The 21,219-nt window shown below is 40.6% G+C and overlaps 1 protein-coding gene across 1 annotated transcript in view; it reads left to right on the top strand.

Annotated features, from left to right (window-relative positions):
* Positions 1-222: 222 nt before the first annotated feature.
* DNAJB13 (DnaJ heat shock protein family (Hsp40) member B13) overlaps positions 223-21,219 on the top strand; it is a 696,140-nt gene continuing 675,143 nt past the window's right edge. The window contains exon 1 of the mRNA XM_044073379.1: positions 223-367. Coding sequence (XP_043929314.1) covers positions 300-367 — 68 coding nt within the window. The 5' untranslated portion in view covers positions 223-299. The remainder of the gene's footprint in view (positions 368-21,219) is intronic.

Genomic DNA, 21,219 nt, shown 5'->3' with positions numbered 1-21,219 from the left:
AAAAATATAAAGAACACATTTTGACGATATCTGAGTCCCTTTGGGCGATATGTGACAGCCATCGCAGAGATTTAAATAATTAAACGTAACATTCAGTCAGAGGTTATTCATAACTTCAAGGCTAAAGCCTAAGAAAACGGTCGGGGATACAACACCTCGCGGTCCCTTGACTCTCACTAACTACCACTCCCATGAGGCAATGCGCTCCTGCGTCCTTGGTAACCGGACTAAACTGCGGTAGTAAAGTAAACAGTGAAAGGTTGCAGCTTTTCCCCCTTGCTTCGCTTTCATCAGAGAACATGGGACAAGATTACTACGCGGTTTTAGGGCTTACACAGAGTGCAACTGATGCCGATATTAAAAAAGCGTAAGTGCATACTCATTTCTAGAAAACTGATAACCTACATAGAAGTCTAAGTGCTCATCCTTTTCCACAAACATGTACACCTCCAACTTCACTGCAGGAAAATTAATCTTTTACCTCCCCTAATACCTCTTAGAGTAGGAAATCTGGACAAAGCCAGAAACAAAAGTGGAACAAAGGCCCAACAATAGGGACATTTTTAAATATTGCTCTTACAAACTTAGAAAGTTGATAGAACAACAGATTTAGCATTAGCATACATTTTCTGAAGGGTAGGATGTCTGAAACTCAAATGTCTGTCATTATTTTCTAACTTCAGCCTTTACTAATTTGCCACTATATTTGCCAGAAGAAACACAATTTTATGAAAAACGGACCAAAAAATATGAGGTAAAAATCTAGACATTCTGCGAAAATTTGTACATTTGAGAGGTGTTCCCCCTACTCCCGTTTAATTTATATCTTTGTAGGAGTATTTGTATGTAGATATACCTGTGTATGTCAATGTTTTATATTTATGTATGTTTATAATATATACATATATATATAAATATATGTGTATTTATATATATATATATATATATATATATATATATATATATATGTATTCATACACACATATGAGTTTGTGTATTTACATAATGTATGTGTGCGTATCATCTATCTATCTGTGTGGCTTTCTCTCTCTATATATATAATAGACACACACACAGGACTAAATTTAAGTGAGATTACTCTGTTTCAACGACAAAAAGTCATATAGCTTTGATCTGTAATTTTGCAGAACACAATGGGCATAATATCTTAGAAGAATTTGTAGAAATGGATTTGCACTGTGTCCTTGTTAACTTTTTTTTAGACATTATTCCTTTTTATTGTATCATAGAAAAGCAGTAATTGTGAAGTGGTATTGAATAAGGATATTTTTTTGTATTTCTTATCCCCTTGTGCCTGCTGAACTTCTAGCTTGAGTCAACTACTTACCTTTTCATTCACCCAGTCCAGTACAGCCACTTTTATCCCGTATCAATGCTTCTTTTTAGTGGAGGTTAGTCAGGGTGATTTATCCTTGGATGGCTTGATTTTGATGACAAAAGCATTGCAGATTCCACCCCCCCCCCCTCACAGTGCAAATCTGAGTCTATATTAGAAGACTGAAAAATCAAAATTGTGAACACTCTAAAGAGCAAAAATGCCACACCTCAAACTCCTTATAGCCTCCCCCCACACCCCCTGCTAAATATATACTCCAACTCCGAGACCGCACTACAGTGTGGAAAGGGCAAATATTCCGATCTTCACTGTACCGCAATCTCACAAAAAGCACTTTAAGGTCTGGCATTTTCGCTCTTTAGAGCGTTCGCAATGTTTATCTTTCGGTCTTCTAATATAGACCCTGCAAATAATCTTAATACTGCACCAGGGCAGTCCTCATCCTGATAGTGTGAGTAAGGATCCCATTTCGGATATCAACCTTTAAGGGCTGACCATAAATGTTCTTGGAATCACACTGTAGCCCTGGCAGCATCAGCTACACACTCTGGTAGAAGTGGGATTTTTTCTTATAATGCTATCCCATCCCTATTTATATATGTGCCCTCATGTCATTGAGAGGGCCAGCAGTGCCTTCCCCCAGCCCATGAACTGTTTGATGAATGCACCCTCCAATAGCTACAGCAGATGGCTTGGCAGTAGCTAAAGACCTTTTCCTATTTGAAATGCAGCATACCATATGCTGTCTTCTCTGATGACTGTTGCATTTCAGCAGACCAAGCGGTGTGCTTTCCCCGATGCAGCATACCATATGCTGTCTTCTCTGATGACTGTTGCATTTCAGCAGACCAAGCGGTGTGCTTTCCCTGCAGCATACCATATGCTGTCTTCTCTGATGACTGTTGCATTTCAGCAGACCAAGCGGTGTGCTTTCCCTGATGCAGCATACCATATGCTGTCTTCTCTGATGACTGTTGCATTTCAGCAGACCAAGAGGTGTGCTTTCCCTGATGCAGCATACCATATGCTGTCTTCTCTGATGACTGTTGCATTTCAGCAGACCAAGCGGTGTGCTTTCCCTGATGCAGCATACCATATGCTGTCTTCTCTGATGACTGTTGCATTTCAGCAGACCAAGCGGTGTGCTTTCCCCTGATGCAGCATACCATATGCTGTCTTCTCTGTTGCCTGTTGCATTTCAGCAGGCCAAGCGGTGTGCTTTCCCTGCAGCATACCATATGCTGTCTTCTCTGATGAATGTTGCATTTCAGCAGACCAAGCGGTGTGCTTTCCCCGATGCAGCATACCATATGCTGTCTTCTCTGATGACTGTTGCATTTCAGCAGACCAAGAGGTGTGCTTTCCCTGATGCAGCATACCATATGCTGTCTTCTCCGATGACTGTTGCATTTCAGCAGACCAAGCGGTGTGCTTTCCCTGATGCAGCATACCATATGCTGTCTTCTCTGATGACTGTTGCATTTCAGCAGACCAAGCGGTGTGCTTTCCCTGATGCAGCATACCATATGCTGTCTTCTCTGTTGCCTGTTGCATTTCAGCAGGCCAAGCGGTGTGCTTTCCCTGCAGCATACCATATGCTGTCTTCTCTGATGAATGTTGCATTTCAGCAGACCAAGCGGTGTGCTTTCCCTGCAGCATACCATAAGCTGTCTTCTCTGATGAATGTTGCATTTCAGCAGACCAAGCGGTGTGCTTTCCCGGATGCAGCATACCATATGCTGTCTTCTCTGATGACTGTTGCATTTCAGCAGACCAAGCGGTGTGCTTTCCCGGATGCAGCATACCATATGCTGTCTTCTCTGATGACTGTTGCATTTCAGCAGACCAAGCGGTGTGCTTTCCCAGATGCAGCATACCATATGCTGTCTTCTCTGATGACTGTTGCATTTCAGCAGACCAAGAGGTGTGCTTTCCCTGATGCAGCATACCATATGCTGTCTTCTCTGATGACTGTTGCATTTCAGCAGACCAAGAGGTGTGCTTTCCCTGATGCAGCATACCATATGCTGTCTTCTCTGATGACTGTTGGCATTTCAGCAGACCAAGCGGTGTGCTTTTCACAAACACATTCCAACACCAAAACCAGTAATTCTTCTTTATTACGATCTGGTACCTCGGCCTTTCACCTTCAAAAGATCATAAGTACAATGTGCAACCAACAGTATATATACATAAAGATCATGTTGATTAGCACTAATTATTCTTATTAGTTCAATTAATTAACTAATTTATCAATCAAGTCTTAAAGTGATCACATAGTATTTTTTGATATTTTTCTAAAATGCCTTCAAGTCATACATCCAAAGTGCACATAGTATATAACATAGTATAAAATTTAATACAAAATAATACCAAAAACAATTTTATCTTATCTAACAAAAATATAACAAAAAAAGCTGTGTGCTTTCCTTGCAGCGATCAAACTGGCATTGACTAGTAATCAGCTCTTCACTGCCTCCTGCAGTGCACAGACTATAAACGGTCTCAAGCTAACAAGTTTCAAGCCAAAGCTTTATCCATCTACACCATAAACTGGCTGATTTCATGTATCTCTGGGTGGAAAACATGAATAGTGCACTAGGCAGACATCATTTCTTCCACAAGTTCAGTATTCATAGGTTCATAGGTTTATACTAGGCTGTCTGCCCTAAGGCATTTATAAGCCTAGCCCAAATTTTTGTGGCTTACGCCACCCCTTATATGAAAAAATACTGTGCCCATTAGTTTGTTGTGCCTCTGTCCAGCAGTGACACAGAGATGATTCCCGGGGTAAACCTACGATCTCCCATCCACAGGTCAAGATTTCTCTTGAACAGAGCCAGCGAGGTGCTCTGCCTCACATGGACCGGGATTTTATTCCACAGCATAGGGAGTCTCTGAGTGATAAATCTATCCCTCCAGCACATCCTATTTATGTCCGTGCTAAGGTTTAAGTCGCTTGCTCTAGTGGTTTTGGTGGATTTGTATTTTTTGAGGTGGAGCATGTCCATTAATTCCGGGTTGGACATGGCCTTGTATGTCAGGCACATGTCACCTCTGAGGAGACGGTATGCGACTGAATAGAGCTGGAGTTTCTTCAATCTGGCAGCATATGACAGATTTTGGAGTCCCTTTATCCTTTTGGTGAGGAACTTTTGGGGAGTGTTTCTCTATTTTGAAAATAAACATAGTAAAATAATACAAACAACGTGGCCGTAGATGAGCTTCTACGCTGGGATTGCTGTGCAGACTTTAGATAAAGCAGATGTATTAATTATTTAAGGCTTTTTGGGGGGGCAGAGAGTGACAGAGCCCCTCTTTTTGGAAAGCAGTATAATAATGGTATATTTTGAAATGCTGGCTTGGTGTGACGTCTTCCTCTAAGTCCCATTTGTGTAACATTGGATTCTTTCTTGCATTTTGTTTTGTTTTGTTTTTTGACTTGTAATGTCCCTTATTTTTGTCCCCTAATTGCAAAATATGCTGAAGAGTAACTTTACTTTTCTGCTTCTGCTGTGGAAGTAAAAGAGCTATTCATTTTGTTTTAATGATGAATTTTGTTCAATACACTTTACAGCTAACTACTCCCTAGATATAGAACATAGTGTAAGTCTGAACTTCACAGCAGTAACTGATATTTTTTTGACTCTTTGCTTGAATGGCTTATATAATTGAATGGAAAACATTTCACAGCGTGAAGTGTCATAAGACAGAATAACAGACAAGGAGAATTAAATTGCACTAGTACCTTTTCTGGAGTTATTGGAGCATTTCTCCCTGGGCCTTTGCTGAAAATGGGCCCTGTCCCTGTCGGACTTTCCCAGTAAACAAATGTTAAAATAAAATAAATAAATAAATGTTGCTCCCAGAGAATCTTTTTCACCCATCTTTATTCATTTCCATGTAAACCTATCAGTATTTATTTATTTATTTAATGTTTATTAACCATGTAAATCACACATACCAAGTGCCTTTTTTTCAAAGCAGACCTGAGGATATATACTGTTTAGTACTAATCATAGTCAAGATAAGTACTATTGGCTAGAGCTTTAAGCTCTTTCCAGCTTCATTTACCCCTGGTATTTTATATTACATGAGCAGTCAGCCATCTTTGTCTTTAAGACTCTTGAAAATATTTAAACTATTGCACATACCTTGTTTCCCACACATGCACCCTTTGCCTGTTGTGCTTTTAAACTTGGAAGCTTATGAGCTGCCCATTCCTACTGTATATCTGGCCTTGGAAGATCCTATCGGTCTCATCCCCTGTGTAATTGCTCTTGGAAGCTACTCCCAGTCTTCTCACATCTGCTCATTTTACTGGGAACTGACAGATCAAATCCCCTTAGACTATTATTAAAGCTTGACTTAGCATATGTTTCATACATTTTCTGGCCACTTGACTCATTATTGCATATTTAAGCTTTACTTACAGTCAACCACATTTGGATACATTTATCTCTGCATTTTCTGCCACTTGTCTCATTTTGTATCAAAAGGAACTTGTTCTGGGACCTTAGCCTTATAGCTTCATTTGTGGCTGTGGGAGAATTGTGAATTACTGCAGGATCTCCGCATCATTTATACATTATTCAATGCTTCTATTTCCATAAGTATAGTTACTTGTAAAAGTTAGCTATTTATATCTGAAGTCAGTATGGGAGCTTAATCTTATACTTTCATTTGCAATTGTTGGGAGAATTGTGAACTACTGCAGGATCTGAGGCTCAGTTTGTCATTTATTACTGCATTTCCATAAGCAGTGATATTGGTACATTTCTGCCTGGTCTGCTGCTTAAGACTGTAGTCTGGATTGCAGTAGTGGCAGTATTGTATATATGTGTGCTTCTGTACATCAACAGTTGTTTAAATTCCAGCTTTGCTACTAGAGTCTTGTATTTTGATTATCATCTGCCTGCTTAAAATTGCATTTCAGTGCCTTTCTGATTGTTACTTTTGCTACCGCTGATATGTTTGCTACATTGTTACAGTCCTTCCAGCCCCCACTGATACATTACAGCTCTCTCTGCTGCACCATACTGTTTGTAGACTAATTACAGTTTTCCCTGCCTTAACTGTAAAATGTAAAGTTTCTGAAATCCTTACCTACCTGGGGTCATTGACTGGTAGCTCAGAGTGATAGATCTAAGAGAACTGTGGTTTGCTACAGTTTCTGAAAGCACAGAGCACCATTGGTGGCTTTATTTGATTAAATCTCTGTCTAGTTTGTCTGCTATAACCTGCACAAGCTGTGCACACCCTGGGTCTTTTATTCAAGAGACAGAGAAATGTGGAAAGCCCTGAACTGAATGAAACAAACTTTTCATCAAAAAGGGAAAAAAGGCACTGTGCTGCACTCAGCACACAGCAGCTGGACTTGCTGTATAGTGGGGTGTCCACACAAGACCTTTGTTTTCCCTGTAAGAGACATGCAAAACCTATGCAACCTTAGAAATCCAGGTCTGAGGCCCAAATAACACACCACTTGCAAATAAACACACCTTTAGCTGCAAGACTAGATAACTAGGCATTTCCCCATCCCTTAGATGTAAAGCCACCCAAGCATCTACCTAAACAAACCATATTCCAAAGAATTGTAGTCTCTGCTGTACCCCCAAGTCATTCCTGTCAAAACCATGGACCAGCACTTCCCACAACTTCTGTAGCCAGTCTAAATGAAATGGGTATCTTGAAATGGTGTAAGAATTGTTACCTGCTGTCTGATGATCACCTCTTACTCAAACAGCATAACACAGTGTGTGAGAGATGTACATACATAATGTCCTTGGAGGCAAAAATCTCACACACAGTAAACTCAGACACCAGAATAGTCAGCAGTATGCCAGACATGTAATCCATCCTACACTGAGGTCCTATACAGTATACTGCCAGACACGTAATCCATCCTACACTGAGGTCCTATACAGTACACTGCCAGACATGTAATCCATCCTAGACTGAGGTCCTATACAGTATACTGCCAGACATGTAATCCATCCTACACTGAGGTCCTATACAGTACACTGCCAGACACGTAATCAATCCTGCACTGAGGTCCTAAAGAATAACTTGCCTAAACCCCAAAGGCCTGCAAAAGGCAACACAGGCACAAAGCACACTCAGCCAATTACATCCACCTCCTCACAAAATACAGGGAGTCCCAAAGTCATGGATCCTGAGCCTGTAAGGCAGGTATCTACCCAAACAGGCATTCTAGTTATAGGTGACTCCATTGTAAGACATTAAGATTGTACCCCTTACTATGTTGAGCAAGGAAAGAGTGATGCTTAGTTACTTCTGTGGTGCCAGGATCTGTCAAACCACACATACACTCAAGTCTTTGAACAAGAAGTGCCAGCATGATTCTGGTGTAGTACATGTGGGTGTCATGATTCTGGTGTAGTACATGTGGGTGTCATGATTCTGGTGTAGTACATGTGGGTGTCATGATTCTGGTGTAGTACATGTGGGTGTCATGATTCTGGTGTAGTACATGTGGGTGGCATGATTCTGGTGTAGTAAATGTGGGTGGCATGATTCTGGTGTAGTACATGTGGGTGTCAGTAATTTGATATGCATCTTCCTGCACTAAATGAAGAGAGACATGATGGAGCTCTCAGACTATGTGTCTCAGGCAGGTATGGCCTAGCACTGAGCAGCATTCGACCTATTCCACAAATGATGCTGGATTATCAGCAAAAAAAGTGACTTCAGTAACTGGCTTCATTTTTGGTTTCATTCCAAGTGGGTCCAATAGTTGTCAGTCTGGGAGGATATGATCAACAGATGATTTTGCTTCACTAGGGATGGCCTGCATCCATCCCTTCTAGGGATTTGATTAATAATAAAGACATTTCTACCCCATGGTGCCTTTTTTTATTTTTTTCCACTCTGATAAACTTAGGAACATAACCGAGCAAGCAAAGGGAAATATGAAGGTGTTACTGATCAGTACTAGAAGCCTAAACAGGAAACTTCACTCCCCAAGCCAAATTTGAGGCTAAAATAGCCACTCAAAGACAACACAAGGCCTTTTTAGTTATGTTTGTAATGTCAGAAGTGCAATACAGCAATGCAATAAACTGATTGTGATCAATGTTACCTAAACTGACGCAGAAGATGTAGTGAACACAATGGCCGAAAAATTCAGCTCAAATTTTACCACTCTCTCTCTTAGATATATCCCACAAGATATAGCTGAATCCAAGGCTTGTCCAGAAATCACTCAAGACTAGGTCCTACACGCTAAAAGTACTGCATCATTAGGTCATTACAATATTCCTGGATGCATGAAGCACAGTTAAGCCACCCCCTAAGATCACTGTTCAACCTCAATCTCGGTGCAGATTTTGTACCAAGAAAAGGGAGAATGGCTACAGTCATTCCACTGCATAAGGAAGGACCTTCCACTGACTTATTAAAGACTCATACAGCTGATTTGCCTTAACTGCAAACTGCATAACTGCATACCTCTCAACTGTACAGATTTTCACAGAATGTCCAGATTGTTGCCTCATAATTTTGGTCCATTTTTTATAAAATTCTGTTTTTCTGGCAAATTAGTGACAAATCATTAAAGATTGAAGTTCGAAAATAATGGCAGACATTTGAGTTTCAGACTTCATCCACTTCAGAAAATTCATGCTAATGCAAAACCTGTTATTATATCAACTTTCTAAGTTTGTAAGAGGAATATTTAAAAAATTGTCCCTATTTTGGGGTCTTTGTCCCACTTTTCTTTATTGCTTTGTCTAGATTTCTTGCTCTAAGAAATTGAGGGGTATGCTGCAAAACCATGAAAAGAATTATCATAAATCTAGTAAATAAGGACATAGGAACCTTCAAATACTGGACCCATCTCAGTTTGGATCTGTCAAGGACAGGTCATGCTTACTCATCCTGGTGGACCATTTTGAAAAGGCCACCAAAGCAATGGGTGAAGATAATATGATATACACTGTATACTTCAACCTAGCAAAAGATTTTTTTCTCACCAAGAATTCTCCTCCCCCTAACCTTAGTCTGCGTTCTTCTTTTTGTTTCTCTAAACCCTTTTAAATTTATAACTTCTCAAATCTTCTATGCTATTTCTCCCCTTCTCTAAGTAAAGCTGTTGTATATAAGCTAGTGGAAACCTATTCTCATGTTAACAAAATGCTAGGCTCATCACCTGTTATCTTCTCAGCTAATCTGTTGTTCATACATCATAATATTTTAGAAATTAAGTCAAATTTTAAACAAAGCTCTAAGCAACTGGCCAGTTTTTTCATATGTCTGTAATGTATTGTGTAAATTCTTAATTAACATTATGATGTTTTAAAAATGGTATTCTATCCAAGTATGTACCCAAATGTATTGTTCCAACTCTTAACTAACATTATTGTTGTAAAAAGTACACTCTAGCTGTATATGTACCTAAATGTCTAAATAGGGTCATAAGTGTGTACTAGGCTAATGGCCTGGAGCCTTTACAAGCCTAGCCCATAGGATTACCCTGGCATCATGCCACCCGACCTTAGTTCCCAGTGCCTGTGTTGAGTAGAATGAGTGAATTTTCTATTTCCCATCCACTCATCAAGATTTCTCTTGAACAGGGCCAGTGAGGCGCTCTGCTTGACATGTATGGGAAGTCTATTCCATAGCATGGGCAGTCTCTGGGATATGAACCTGTCCCTCCAGCTTGTTCTGTTGATTGTGGTAATGAGGTTGAGATCTCTGGAGTGTGTAGTGTGGAGGGATTAGGATTTCTTTAGATGTAGCATTTCTAACAGAGCTGGGTCAGACATGGCTTTGTAAGTCAAGAAGAGATTGCCTCTAAGTAGATGATAACAGACAGAGAATAGTTGGAGTTTTTCGAGTCTGTCCATATAGGACAACTATTTAAGGCCTAGGATCCTCTTTATGAGGTACTTTTGTGGCCTGTCCAGTTGTTGCAGGTGTCTAGTGAGGTACATGCCAAATGGTGCATTGTACTCGATGATTGGCCTAATGAGGGAAGAGTAGAGGGAGACAATGACCTCTTTCTTCCTGGAAGAAAAACCTTTATTAATGAGATGTGCCACATAGAAGGACTTTCTGACCACAGTGGCAATGTGGTGGTCAAAAGGGAGGTTGCTGTCAACCTGTGTTCCCAGATCTCTTATGACGCCTTCTGTGTTCAATGGACTACCATCAATGTGGTAATTCATGGGAACTGGGTTTTTCCCGAAGGGGATGACGACACATATTTTGGCATTGAGCTTAAGGCCATGGTTCTGACATAAGACTTTGGTCTCAATGAGGCCTTTCTGTAGGATGTCAACATCACTTGGGGAGTTAATTATGGCTCCCGACTTGCAATTTTCTCTGAACTTTGTCAGCCAGAGTCCCTTCGTGTTGGCCTGGACTTCAGAGAAGTAGATACCAAACAAGAGAGGACCCAGGACCAAACCCTGTGGGACTACACTCGAGACTGATCGGCAGTCTGACTTGGAGTCAGCTACTTTCACACTGTGGTTTTAATCTGTGAACCAGTTTGCAATCCACCTAGTGATATAGGGGTTGATGCCTAGCTTAGTGAGTTTTTCTATGATTCCTGAGTGGGGAATGGTATCAAAGCCTTCGCCAGATCAAGGTAGGCTGATTGACCACCTTGCTTCATCCACAGCTCTGGTGACTGAGTCAAATAAGTCGACCAGGTTGAGCAGGCATGATCTACCCTTCAGAAAACCAAACTGTTTGGGACTTTTCCTCCCGGGCCTCTGCTGAAAATGGGAAGCCCGGGATAGTCAGACTATCACGGTTAACAAATGTCAAATAAATAATAATAAATAAAAAATGATTGCCAAAATGCAAGAAACGTGGATAACAAATAATATGAACAATATTCAGAAGTACATTGATAGACTAAACACATAACACTGAGAAATAATTTAATAGTTTGCATATAATAGGAGATGTAAAACCATTAGATATAAATAAACATGTGACCTGGGCAAAGCTTATGACATAATCCCTTACCCTGGCATAGTGGAAAAACTAATTCAACTGGTAATAAGCCTTTATGTCACCTGTTAGATTTTCAGATGGCTCACAGACAGGACACAGGAGATCACAATAGGGGAATCTACCTTGACAAAGAGACCAGTCACTAGTGGAGTCCCCCAGGGCTCAGTGCTGGGACCTATCATGTTTGGCATCTACTTCTTTGTAGTAAAAGCCAATGCCAAAGGGCTCTGGCTGACTAAGTTCGCAGATGACTACAAGCTCGGAGCAGTAATTGAATCCCCAAATGACTTAACCATCCTGCAGGAAGGTTTGTCCTGAACAAATAACTGGTGCCAGAACCATGGACTGAAACTAAAGTCAAAAAATGCATAATCATTTCCTTTGGAAAGTTGTCTACCCCGGGAACGACCACATTGACAACACTCACCAGGAGTTGACCCATTTCCTTCAGATTTGGGAATGTATGTGGAAAGTGACCCAATTATCAACCTACATGTGTCCACTATCATAAAAAGGCCTGTATTGCACAGCTTACAAACAAAGGGATTGTGTCTAGCTCTAGAGCTACAGATGTCACTGTCCCCCTTTACTCAGCCCTCATTAGGCCAGTCATTCAATGTAGTACCTCCTTTGGCATGTATCTGTCCAGACACATGCAGAAACTGTAACACTCCTGGAGATACCTTACTAAAAGGGTACAAGGCCTACACAATATGTCCTACATGGTGGCATGTATCTGTCCAGACACATGCAGCAACTGTAACACTCCTAGAGATACCTTACTAAAAGGGTACAAGGCCTACACAATATGTCCTACATGGACTGACTCAAAGCTCTGTCACTATACTTGGTATACTACCTGTAACACTCCTGGAGATACCTTACTAAAAGGGTACAAGGCCTACACAATATGTCCTACATGGACTGACTCAAAGCTCTGTCACTATACTCAGTATACTACCTGTAACACTCCTGGAGTTACCTTACTAAAAGGGTACAAGGCCTACACAATATGTCCTACATGGACTGACTCAAAGCTCTGTCACTATACTCGGTATACTACCTGTAACACTCCTAGAGATACCTTACTAAAAGGGTACAAGGCCTACACAATATGTCCTACATGGACTGACTCAAAGCTTTGTCACTATACTCGGTATACTACCTGTAACACTCCTGGAGATACCTTACTAAAAGGGTACAAGGCCTAAACAATATGTCCTACATGGACTGATTCAAAGCTCTGTCACTATACTCGGTATACTACCTGTAACACTCCTGGAGATACCTTAGTAAAAGGGTACAAGGCCTACACAATATGTCCTACATGGACTGACTCAAAGCTCTGTCACTATACTTGGTATACTACCTGTAACACTCCTGGAGATACCTTACTAAAAGGGTACAAGGCCTAAACAATATGTCCTACATGGACTGACTCAAAGCTCTGTCACTATACTCGGTATACTACCTGTAACACTCCTGGAGATACCTTACTAAAAGGGTACAAGGCCTACACAATATGTCCTACATGGACTGACTCAAAGCTCTGTCACTATACTTGGTATACTACCTGTAACACTCCTGGAGATACCTTACTAAAAGGGTACAAGGCCTACACAATATGTCCTACATGGACTGACTCAAAGCTTTGTCACTATACTCGGTATACTACCTGTAACACTCCTGGAGATACCTTACTAAAAGGGTACAAGGCCTACACAATATGTCCTACATGGACTGACTCAAAGCTCTGTCACTATACTTGGTATACTACCTGTAACACTCCTGGAGATACCTTACTAAAAGGGTACAAGGCCTACACAATATGTCCTACATGGACTGACTCAAAGCTTTGTCACTATACTCGGTATACTACCTGTAACACTCGTGGAGATACCTTACTAAAAGGGTACAAGGCCTACACAATATGTCCTACATGGACTGACTCAAAGCTCTGTCACTATACTCAGTATACTACATGTAACACTCCTGGAGTTACCTTACTAAAAGGGTACAAGGCCTACACAATATGTCCTACATGGACTGACTCAAAGCTCTGTCACTATACTTGGTATACTACCTGTAACACTCCTGGAGATACCTTACTAAAAGGGTACAAGGCCTACACAATATGTCCTACATGGACTGACTCAAAGCTCTGTCACTATACTCAGTATACTACCTGTAACACTCCTGGAGTTACCTTACTAAAAGGGTACAAGGCCTACACAATATGTCCTACATGGACTGACTCAAAGCTCTGTCACTATACTCGGTATACTACCTGTAACACTCCTGGAGATACCTTACTAAAAGGGTACAAGGCCTACACAATATGTCCTACATGGACTGACTCAAAGCTCTGTCACTATACTTGGTATACTACCTGTAACACTCCTGGAGATACCTTACTAAAAGGGTACAAGGCCTACACAATATGTCCTACATGGACTGACTCAAAGCTTTGTCACTATACTCGGTATACTACCTGTAACACTCCTGGAGATACCTTACTAAAAAGGTACAAGGCCTACACAATATGTCCTACATGGACTGACTCAAAGCTTTGTCACTATACTCAGTATACTACCTGTAACACTCGTGGAGATACCTTACTAAAAGGGTACAAGGCCTACACAATATGTCCTACATGGACTGACTCAAAGCTCTGTCACTATACTCAGTATACTACCTGTAACACTCCTGGAGTTACCTTACTAAAAGGGTACAAGGCCTATACAATATGTCCTACATGGACTGACTCAAAGCTCTGTCACTATACTCGGTATACTACCTGTAACACTCCTGGAGATACCTTACTAAAAGGGTACAAGGCCTACACAATATGTCCTACATGGACTGACTCAAAGCTCTGTCACTATACTCAGTATACTACCTGTAACACTCCTGGAGTTACCTTACTAAAAGGGTACAAGGCCTACACAATATGTCCTACATGGACTGACTCAAAGCTCTGTCACTATACTCAGTATACTACCTGTAACACTCCTGGAGTTACCTTACTAAAAGGGTACAAGGCCTACACAATATGTCCTACATGGACTGACTCAAAGCTCTGTCACTATACTTGGTATACTACAGACTGCTAAGAGGTGACCTGTGTCTGGCATAGAAGGAATCCTCCAACCCAAAACTGATGGACCTACTGTACATCAGCAACAACACAGCACTAATCACGAGACCCATAACTCTCCTAAACAGTGCACCACTCAACCAAAGCCCCTAAGGTAAAACAGCATACCCAACCCACTAGTCATGGGTGACTCGATAGTGAGGCACACTGATGTCCCACTCACTAGGTTGAATAAGGAGAAAGTAACAGTCAGCTACCTGTCAGGTGCCAGTATCCGCCACATAATGCATGCACTCAGGTCCCTCAACAACAGGTACAAATATGACTCAGTCATTGTACATGTGGGTGTGAATGACCAGAGACATACCTCCCTGGACTACATGAAAAGAGACCTGGAGGAGCTCTTGGATTATGCAGCCCAGGTGGGTATGACCCTAGCCCTGAGCAGCATCCTACCTTCACCCAGAATGATACCACAGTACAAGCAGAAAATGATTGATTTCAACAACTGGCCAAGTTTCTGGTATCACTAAGGGGATCCAGTATCTGTCTGCCTGGGATGACATGATAGACAAACCTCAATGCTTTGCCAGAGATGGCCTCCATCTGTCACCCCTGTGCTTCTGGATGCTGGCCAAGGCTCTTGCCACCCCTATAATGCCTTTTTTAGGTGGTGTTCCAAAGACCAAATTACCACCATAACAGCTACAAACAAATGCAATCTGAGGGTCATGCTGCTCAACGATAGAAGTCTAAATCTCAAAATGCACTTGCTCAAAGCACTCCTTAAAATGGAGAACATCAACATTTGTGCTGTAACAGAGACATGGTTCAAGGCAGCAGAAAGCACCCCTGCACTACCAGGCTATAACTCTTTCCACACCTTTCGACCCCAGAATTGAACTGAAGCTCCAAAGGTGGTGGTGTTTCCATATTCATAAAGGATCACAGAAGGTGAATGCAACCACACTGCTGAGTGGATCTCCCATCAAGTAAAATGAAATAAATGAAGAAAATAATGGAAGATCTAGCCACGATAATATACTGCAATGAATCTCGAACACCAAATAAAATCCAAATGCAATTTAATGATGTACAAAAAAGAGATGAGCGCTTTCGCGTAGTATAACCTACGCTTCTTCAGATAACATTAAATCAAACTCTTTGCAGTTAAATACTCATATACGCGGGAAAACACTTCATAATAGAACAATTAGCAATCAATCAATAGACAATATAGGCAGCTGTAATTCATTATTATACAAATATATCACTTAAGGAGACAATACTATAAGTTTAAAGTACATATGCAAGTGGTAAACAATAGTCTGACTAGACTGTTACAAACGTTACTTCATCAAAAATCAAAAATCAAAAATATGTCTCCTTATGAATAAATAATTTTCCACTAGACTACACATGCTAAATCTATTCGATATATTTGTTAAATCTACATATAAATTATATTGCTAAATGTTTTTAAAAATATTAAAATGTGTATGTTTATATACATACAGCAAAAGTTTATCTAATCTTATAAATCATATAGTGATGCCTACATTTATGAATGTGGCAACTATAACTATTTTCATTTTTAGATTCATCTCAATTATATTAATAATATTATATGTAGACTGAATTAATTATGATAAGAATAAATTATGAAAAATGTGAACGCTTATAATAATAGTAAAATAAAATGAAATAAAATAAATGAATGAATTATTTGTATTTTATTTAAAGCTAAATATATATGTGTATATTTATAAATAATCATCACCAATGCATTTAGATTCCATGGTTATACTTAGAAGTGTAATGCATGCAAACAATGTGTATATACTAGATAAATGTGTTTAGGTTCCATAATTTTACTAAAAATGTGATACTTGTAAGCAATGTTATATGCTAAATAAATATTAGCTTCTGCTAACTAGAGCAGGTTTAATAGACAGATAGTTGTTAAGACCTGGAGGTAGATGTGCACTAAGCCTTAAGATCCAATTTAGCTCAGCCAGAGCCAAGTCATTATCTGGATCTCCACCTCTTAGGTTATGCTGTACTATCTGTAAAACTCTAAAACAAAATCTATGAGAAGGATGGTCTGGCGTATGTTTTGCTAACACATTGGTTTCGTTACCTTTACGAATATCATATAGATGGTTATAAATTCTATCCTGTAGTCTATTATTATAAGCGTTCACATTTTTCATAATTTATTCTTATCATAATTAATTCAGTCTACATATAATATTATTAATATAATTGAGATGAATCTAAAAATTAAAATAGTTATAGTTGCCACATTCATAAATGTAGGCATCACTATATGATTTATAAGATTAGATAAACTTTTGCTGTATGTATATAAACATACACATTTTAATATTTTTAAAAACATTTAGCAATATAATTTATATGTAGATTTAACAAATATATCGAATAGATTTAGCATGTGTAGTCTAGTGGAAAATTATTTATTCATAAGGAGACATATTTTTGATTTTTGATGAAGTAATGTTTGTAACAGTCTAGATAGACTATTGTTTACCACTTGCATATGTACTTTAAACTTATAGTATTGTCTCCTTAAGTGATATATTTGTATAATAATGAATTACAGCTGCCTATATTGTCTATTAATTGATTGCTAATTGTTCTATTATGAAGTGTTTTCCCGCGTATATGAGTATTTAACTGCAAAGAGTTTGATTTAATGTTATCTGAAGAAGCGTAGGTTATACTACGCGAAAGCGCTCATCTCTTTTTTTGTACATCATTAAATTGCATTTGGATTTTATTTGGTGTTCGAGATTCATTGCAGTATATTATCGTGGCTAGATCTTCCATTATTTTCTTCACATATTCATAAAGGATGCGCACACCTCCAGACTGGTAGCCCAACATAACACATCAGAGATACTTCAGGTGCAGCTAATACTGGGTAAGACAGCAATTCAGGTTGTATCCTGCTATAGGTCCCCAACCATGTCCCAAGGCTCACACTTCACGTTCCTAAGCACCCTGGCGAATATTAGGGTCCAGCCTAACACTCTCATACTAGGTGACTTCAACTACCCCTCCATTAAGTGGGAAAACTACTCGTGTTTCAATACACTTGCCCAGCGTTTCTTGGAGTTCATCAATTCCAATGCCCTGGAGTAGCTCGTTCTCACCCACACTAGAAGTAGCAACATCCTTGACCTGGTCATTACTAACACGGGCGACTGTTGCTCTACACCAATAGTCAGCTCCTCCCTGATTAGATCAGACAACAAACTAATCACCTTGGAAATCCACATCCCCACCCAAAGGTAACCACCATTCCCCCCCACCAAAGGTAACCACCATGAAAAACATCTCCAAAGCTAACTTTGGGCTCCGAGAGGTGGCTAACTTCACGGCACCCATGAAAACGGAGAATAGTTGCATGACTGCTGAATCATACACCAATGCACTGTGCGAACACGTACACAAATGCATGGATCTTACCATACCCAATAGAACCAAGACACTCTCCTCCAAACAAACAAAGCCAATCTGGTGGTCCCTTGCCATAAATAAACTCTACAACAGAAGGAGAAAACTGAAGTGGAAAAAGGTGAAGTCCCAAGACTGGAAAAACTCCTTATCAGCCTCAACAAAAAGTTGAGATCCCTCATCAAATCCTCTAAAGCTAGCTATGAAAACAGAATTGCAGCAGACAGCAAAGACAACCACAAGGCCTTTTATAGTTATCTAAAGAATCTCCATGGCAATACCCAGATTTGCTCTGAGCTACTGCACAATGGTACCTCCTATACCGAGCCAACAGACATTGCCAATATACTGGGCAACAGATTCAGTGCCAACTTTACCCCTCTTCCCCCAAAGGACTAATCACAATACCAGTAGATTGCCAGGCACCCAGTATTACTGCAGCACAGATTAAAACAGCACTGTCCAAGGCCAAGAATACAGCTTCTATGGGACCTGACAATATCCCTGACTGTGTTCTACATAAACTACAGAGTGAACTGGCACCTCACCTGTGTGCCCTGTTCAATCACAGCCTCACCTCAGGTTTTGTCCCTACCAAATGGTGCACTGCTACAGTCATCCCTCTCCACAAAGGAAGAGCGATTACAGACCCTGGGAACTATGAACCCATTAGCCTGATGAGTCTGATATGCAAAGCTATGGAACGCATCATCATGGACCTAATAAACAAGGATAAAGGGAATCTCCATACTCTGTATCCCACACAGTTTGGTTTTGTGAAGGGTAGATCATGCCTGCCCAACTTGGTCAACTTCTATGAGTCAGTCACCAGAGCTGTGGATGAAGGCAAGGTGGTTCATACAGCCTACCTTGATCTGGCCAAGGCCTTTAATACCATTCCCCACTCAGGAATCATAGAAAATATTACTAAGCTAGGCATCAACCCCCTATATCACTAGGTGGGTTGCAAACTGGCTCACAGATAGAACCCACAGTGTGAAAGTAGCTGACTCCAAGTCAGATTGCCGACTAGTCATGAGTGGAGTCCCACAGGGTTCCATCCTGAGTCCTCTCTTATTTGGTATCTACTTCTCTGAAGTCCAGGCCAACACAAAGGGACTCTGGCTGACAAAGTCTGCAGACAATTGCAAGTTGGGAGCTATTATTAACTCCGCAAGTGATGTTGACATTCTACAGAATGGCCTCACTGAGACCAACGACTGGTGTCAGAACCATGGCCTTAAGCTCAACGCCAGAAAATGTGTCATTATCCCCTTTGGGTAAAACCCAGTTCCCATGAATCACCACATTGATGGTAGTCCATTGAATGCAAAAGGCGTTATAAGAGATCTGGGAACACAGGTTGACAGCAATCTCTCTTTTGATCACCACATTGCCACTATGGTCAGAAGGTCCTGCTATGTGGCACATCTCATTAATAAGGGTTTTTCATCCAGGAAGAAAGAGGTCATGGTCTCCCTCTACTCTTCCCTAATTAGGCCAGTTGTCGAGTACAGTGCCCCATTTGGCATGTACCTCACTAGACACCTGCAACAACTGGAGAGGCCACAAAAGTTGCTCACAAAGAGGATCCTAGGCCTTAAACACTTGTCCTATATGGACAGACTTAAAAATCCCCAACTATTCTCTGTCTCATGGTGGCAGTAACTACATCTACCGCAATTGGTTGTTCCAAATTTGTGGGGTTTGGGGTCCCTGTCTAATACTTGTTTGATGCTTTTGTCAACTTTGTATGTAAATGTGAGTGTTTCTCCTATGCGCTGGAAGAACTCTTCATCAGTTTTTAGAATTGTCCCAGTTCCTTAGAATTATGTTCTTTATGTCCCTGTTCCCCTCATTGAACTTGATCACCATAACATTTTGAAAACTTTTAGTATCCATGTTTTTACTCTGTCCTATGCTCTCTAATAGATCCGGCTTCCCCAGTATACATGGGTGTCTGATGTCTCTGTTACTCACCACTTCCTCCCTAAGTGTTCTTAACAATTCCTGTGGGTAAACCTCTCTAAGAACATGGATGTCAACTTGTCCAGTTCTTTGAACACTATTTCATTAGAATTCATCGTAGCCGTACAAATGAATTGCCCCTTTACCAAGTTCCTTTTACAGTAACTTGGGTGCTCACTTAGAGTATGTGTCCTTTCTATAGACCATAGTTGTATATGTTTCATAGGTTCATAGGTAGGTACTAGGCTATTGACCCTAGGGCCTATATAAGCCTAGCCAAAAAGGTACCCTGGCTTTCGCCACCCAAGAAAATTATTTTCCTGTGCCCCTGTCGAGCAGAGCCACAGAGGTGATCCTGGGGTGAATTTCCTATTTCCCATCCAATCACCAAGATTTTTCTTGAAGAGTGCTAATGAGGAGCTTTGTTTAATATAGATAGGTAGTTTGTTCCAGAGTATGGGAAGTCTCTGGAAGAGGAATATATCCCTCCAGCAAGTTCAGTTTATTGTGGTGACAAGGTTTAGGTCCCTAGAGCGTGTAGCTTGGAAGGATTGTGATTTCTTTAAGTGGAGCATGTCCAATAGCTCTGGGTTTGACATAGCTTTGTATGTTAGGCAGAGATCACCTCTGAGTAGGCGATATGTGACAGAGTAAAGCTGGAGTTTTTTGAGACGGTCTGGGTAGAGAATCTGTTTGAAGCCGATAATCCTCTTTGTGAGATATTTCTGCTGCCTTTCCAGTTGCTGTAGATGTCTTGTGAGGTACATACCAAAAGGGGCATTGTACTCTATAATGGATCTAATGAGTGATGAGTAGAGGGAAACATGACCTCATTTTTCCTGGATGAGAAACCTTTTGTGATGATGTGTGCCATGTAGAAGGATTTCCTGACCACCGTGGTGATGTGATTATCAAAGGAGAGACTACTGTCCACGTGTATCCCAAGGTCTCTTATCACACTTTCGGTGTTCAGTAGACTACCGCCTATGTTGTAGTTCATGGGTACAGAGTTTTTACCAAAGGGGATGACAATGCACTTTTTGGCATTGAGCTTGAGGCCATGGATTTGGCACCAGGCATCTGTCTCAGTGAGGCCCCTTTGTAGGATGTCCACATTGTTACGAGTTTCGATTATGGCTCCTAGTTTACAGTCATCTGCAAACTTCATTAGCCAAAGACTTTCTGTGTTAGCCTGTACTTCAAGAATAGTAGATACCAAACAGGAGAGGACCCAGGAATGAACCCTGTGGTACTCCACTTGTCACTGGTCTGAAGTCAGATTTGGAGTCTGTTACTTTCACAGTGTGGGTTCTGTCAGTGAGCCAGTTGG

This window comes from Protopterus annectens, chromosome 5.part1 (assembly GCF_019279795.1).
Source record: "Protopterus annectens isolate FY-2018-M chromosome 5.part1, PAN1.0, whole genome shotgun sequence".
NCBI lineage: Eukaryota > Metazoa > Chordata > Ceratodontiformes > Protopteridae > Protopterus > Protopterus annectens.
The sequence above is the reverse complement of the archived record's forward strand: the minus strand, read 5'-3'. Positions and strand labels throughout refer to the sequence as shown.